Source organism: Cynoglossus semilaevis, chromosome 13 (genome assembly GCF_000523025.1).
Source record: "Cynoglossus semilaevis isolate Cse_v1.0 chromosome 13, Cse_v1.0, whole genome shotgun sequence".
Taxonomy (NCBI): Eukaryota; Metazoa; Chordata; class Actinopteri; order Pleuronectiformes; family Cynoglossidae; genus Cynoglossus; species Cynoglossus semilaevis.
This window is the reverse complement of record NC_024319.1, coordinates 224571-228628: the sequence shown is the minus strand read 5'-3', so window position 1 is coordinate 228628 and position 4058 is coordinate 224571. Positions and strand designations below refer to the sequence as shown.

General features: G+C 48.5%; 1 protein-coding gene across 3 annotated transcripts in view; it reads right to left on the bottom strand.

The window, feature by feature from the left end:
• shisa7a (shisa family member 7a) overlaps positions 1 to 4058 on the bottom strand; it is an 8743-nt gene that overhangs the window by 1556 nt on the left and 3129 nt on the right. For all 3 annotated transcript variants that reach the window (XM_017037853.2, XM_017037851.2, XM_017037852.2), the window contains 5 exons: positions 3365 to 4058; positions 1757 to 1911; positions 1432 to 1497; positions 1076 to 1261; positions 73 to 509 (listed from right to left, as the gene is read on the bottom strand). The exon at positions 3365 to 4058 is cut by the window's right edge and continues 754 nt beyond it. In XM_017037853.2, the coding sequence (XP_016893342.1) occupies positions 73 to 509; positions 1076 to 1261; positions 1432 to 1497; positions 1757 to 1911; positions 3365 to 4058 (1538 nt within the window). The remainder of the gene's footprint in view (positions 1 to 72; positions 510 to 1075; positions 1262 to 1431; positions 1498 to 1756; positions 1912 to 3364) is intronic.

Below are 4058 nucleotides of genomic sequence, written 5' to 3'. Positions count from 1 at the left end.
CCACACTCGGTCTTCGAGATGGTCGGGGACCATGCCCAGCCGCTCCTGTCGCTCCTGTCGCTCCTGTCGCTCCTGTCTGTCTTGGGCTTTCCGGCTCAGGGTGTTGGAGTTCTTATTGGACGCAGCCATGGCTTTGTAGTACTGGTGCTGCTGGTTCTTGGACAGCCTGGATAGAGTCCCCGTGTTCCCCGGGACGTCCCCCATGTTGAGCAGCTGGTCAGTGGACTTGACTTTCCGCGGCGGTTTAGACAGAGTGTCGTAGTTGGGGTTGAACTGTGGTTCGGGGGGATCCAGAGGATACGGGTTAGGGGTGGGTGAAGCCGGCATGCCAGACGGTGGTGGTGGAATCCAGGGACGTGCTGCGTGCCTGGGAAGAGTTCCTCTCCCGCTGAGTGTGTAGTCCCCCCCCCAGTGGAGGTGGTGCTGGGAGGACTGGAGAGCTGGCTGTGCTGTGTGAGGCCGGCGCTTAGTGGTGCAGTATCCAGACGAGTACTCATCCAGACCTTTCTCTGGAAGCCAAACAGAACAAGTCACGGGTCAAGTTTCCACTTCATCTAACTCATTTGGGGGTTAGCAATTCATCGTGATTAATTACAATTCACCGAGTTCCTAAATGTGATATGAAAAAAAAAACCATTTGAATGTATTTCCAGAACAGACAGTACCAATGTCAGCAGGTAGGTGTCAGTGTTTCTCCCCTGTTCTTATCTGTGTTCTTATCCAGGTGATAGGATTATTAATCTGGACAAATGAAAATGTCTCTTCTTAGAGTCGGTTTATGTCGGTCCTGACTGTTCATCTGGACAGGGTCTGGTAGAACTTCAGTCCTCTCTAGACTTCAGTCCTGATCTCAGTCAGGCTGCTCTGACACCAGCTGGGCCGCTGACCAGAGGTTGAACCAAGCCAGAGTGAAGATAATGTGTAGTGCAGCTCATTTGATGATGTAAACAAATGAACGTGAACACATGAATATGAGTGATGACATTGATGACATCATCAGTCAGCAGAATGAAACAGGACAATCCCACCACGGGGGAGGAGCGGGGGGGAGGGGGGGGTTGGCACAGGTACGTACCGAGGCGTTTGAGCGAGGAGTATCTGTTGAGCTCAGGCTTGGTGGCACTTTCATAAGATGGAGGCAGTTGAGCCAGGTTGTGCAGCGAGTGGTGAAAGGCAGGCTGGGATTTGTTGTTGTTGTGTTTGCTGGAGAGCAGAGTGCCCCCAGCTGCCAGCTGAGCGTTGTTCATCCTCGGCGTGCGCTCTACAGAGAGCGGGGAAAGAAGACGAGCGTGCGTTAACCCACATCTGTCTCACCTTCCATCAGAGCCCTGGGGAACCGGCGCTCTGATGAAGGAAGCTGATGAAGTCAACCACGCTCCGTGCTGATTACAGGTCATTTACATGCCAGCTCCCATTTCACAGCTGCCTTACCGATGGTGGCGGTGTGTTTAGGACTGGAGCCTGATGAGTGGATGAAATTGTGCTGCAAATTGCCCACTGTAAGAGAGAACATAAGGTAATCAGCTCATAAAATGGATGTCAAGCAGTTTCACGTTTGTGGCATTTAGACATAAAAAGATCACGACAATTATGTAGCAATTCACATGAGTTCACTTTGACTTTGATTATTGCCTCTTTGAATCAACTACACTGACAGAACATCTGGACAGAAAAGAGATCTAAGCAGGTTGTCCGACTGTGTCCGACTGTGTCCGACTGTGCAGTTTACTCATGCTGTAGTAACACTTCTCCTCACATCTGTTGTCTTTGCTGGGCAGGCCTGGGGCATAAATATTTTTTTGTCCTCTCCCCAGAGTCCCCTGACCGTCCCCCACAGGCAGAGCCACGCTATTGTTTCTCTCATCCTGCTGCACAGGGCTGGACTGGTGCCGCAGCATGTCCACCAAAGCCCTGGACCGTTGGACATGGAAGACAAGAAGTCAAAGATAAGAAAATGTCTGTCACACAAATATCACACACAAGGAAAACAATGTCAGATTCCCCCGCCCACCATGAGGGGGAGCACAAACACACAAACACACACACAAACACACATATCTTGGGGCTGTCAATAATCATAATTGTGATTATTTATGAATAATAAAAACTGTTTATAAACATATTTACATACATATACAGACAGTATATCTGTACTTGAAGCAGTGCTCCTCCTAGATATATTCATATAGATATAGATATAGATATAGATATAGATATAGATATAGATATAGATATAGATATAGATATAGATATAGATAGAAAGATACCGTATTTTCTGGACTATAAGGCGCACTTAAAATCCTTTAATTTCCTTAAAAACCGACAGTGCGCCTTATAACCCGGTGCGCCGTATTACCTGTGGTTGTGCTGACTGAGCTCAAACAGATTTTATAAAGTCAAACCATAGAGATGTCACAGAACTGAAGCCCAATGGGAGCCAACAATGACCTTTAACTCTGTTTTCACCATTAGAACATGTTTAACAACTGTTAGTGTACGGTTCTGTAACCCAAATCCGCGCAACGTCGCGTCGTGCCTCCCAACACCCGGAGACTCAGCGTTGTGTTTTTGAATTGTCGATGTATGGTGCGATGCAGGACGACTCAGACGCAGGACTGTCGATTTTTTCGTGGTCAAAAACTCTTCTTCTTTCTCTTTTTTTAATCGATACAGGAAAAACACACTCTCTCTACGAAACAACAGCCAGCGTCAAAACAACGACACGGTGACCACCCAGAACAAAAATAATGACAACCGCCTGACTCTGGAGGGGCGAACATCAACAACAGCGCCCTCCTGTGTCCAACTTAGGTCACTAACCTTTTCCACAAATCTCCGTCCCTATTGATCCATTTCACCGATATTGTTAAAACCCAAGTGAAACAAACTAATTTGGGGCTAGCCATCGTTCCAGGTGGATTATCCACAGAATTCCAACCGCTAAATATTGGCGTTAACAGGGTGTTCGAAGTTAAATTACGAGCTGCGTGGGAGCATTGGATGACAGAAGGCGAACACAGATTCACCAAGACAGGGAGGCGACGCCTGACGAGTTACGCCACTGTCTGGGCTAAGGTATCAGTCTGACAAAGGCCGGAATCATCACTGAACAACTAAGTAACAGCCACGAGACTGACTCGGATATTGATCAGAGGGATCCCGGTATGACTGATTGACTGTTTTGTTTCGCTTAATGCGCCTTATAATCCAGTGAGCCCTATGGTCCGAAAAATACAGTAGATAGATAGATCGATAGATAGATAGATTGGTTGATTGATTGATTGATAAGTCAAATTTCATGAATGACTTCATATTATATATTAAAGTGGTGGACAAATACATACAAATATTTTCTGGGACCTACCTGGGCATATTTAGGTCCCTTTGGTTAGCTTCGTGCTGCACCTTGTTGAAGACCACCTTGATGCCAACAGCTACGACCACCATGAATATGACCACACCTCCGATGACGAAGCCGGTGTTGTGGCTCTGCTGTTTCAGCGGGTCAAAGTCTGGGTCGGAACCTGAGTCGTCTGGTATAAACACGGGATCGGTCTGTGGTTTGGCCCAGTCTGGTGAGTCGTAGTTCGTACAGCTTTCTTGCTCCAGTTTTCGGCTTCGCTCTGGACAGCAGAACCGATAGTGGCAGGTTCCACAGCAGTAGATGTAGGTTTCCTTGGAGCAGTTGAAAGGGCTGTCAAAATGCCCCATCACGTCATAATAGCCCCGACATACGTCCGTCCACACGTCTATCAGCGTCCCCAGCGGAGTGGCCAGAGCCTCAGCTAAGGTCACGTTCTTTGGGAACATGACCTGGGGCAGGGGTCTCGGAGGTGTTTCCAGAACTCCCTCTGAGCTCTCTGGAAGTTTCTGTGCTATCCTGGTCCTGCTTTGAAGAGCGGCCGGCCTCATGTTGGCTGTGATGGCCTGGAGCAGGAGCGAGGATCGGGACTCAGTCTTGAGCTCCTCTGTGGCTGGCCTTCCTGATGTGTTCATGTGATCAGGGGGTGAGGAGGGTGAGGAGGGTGAGGTTTCCACAAAAGTGGTGAGGGGGGCAG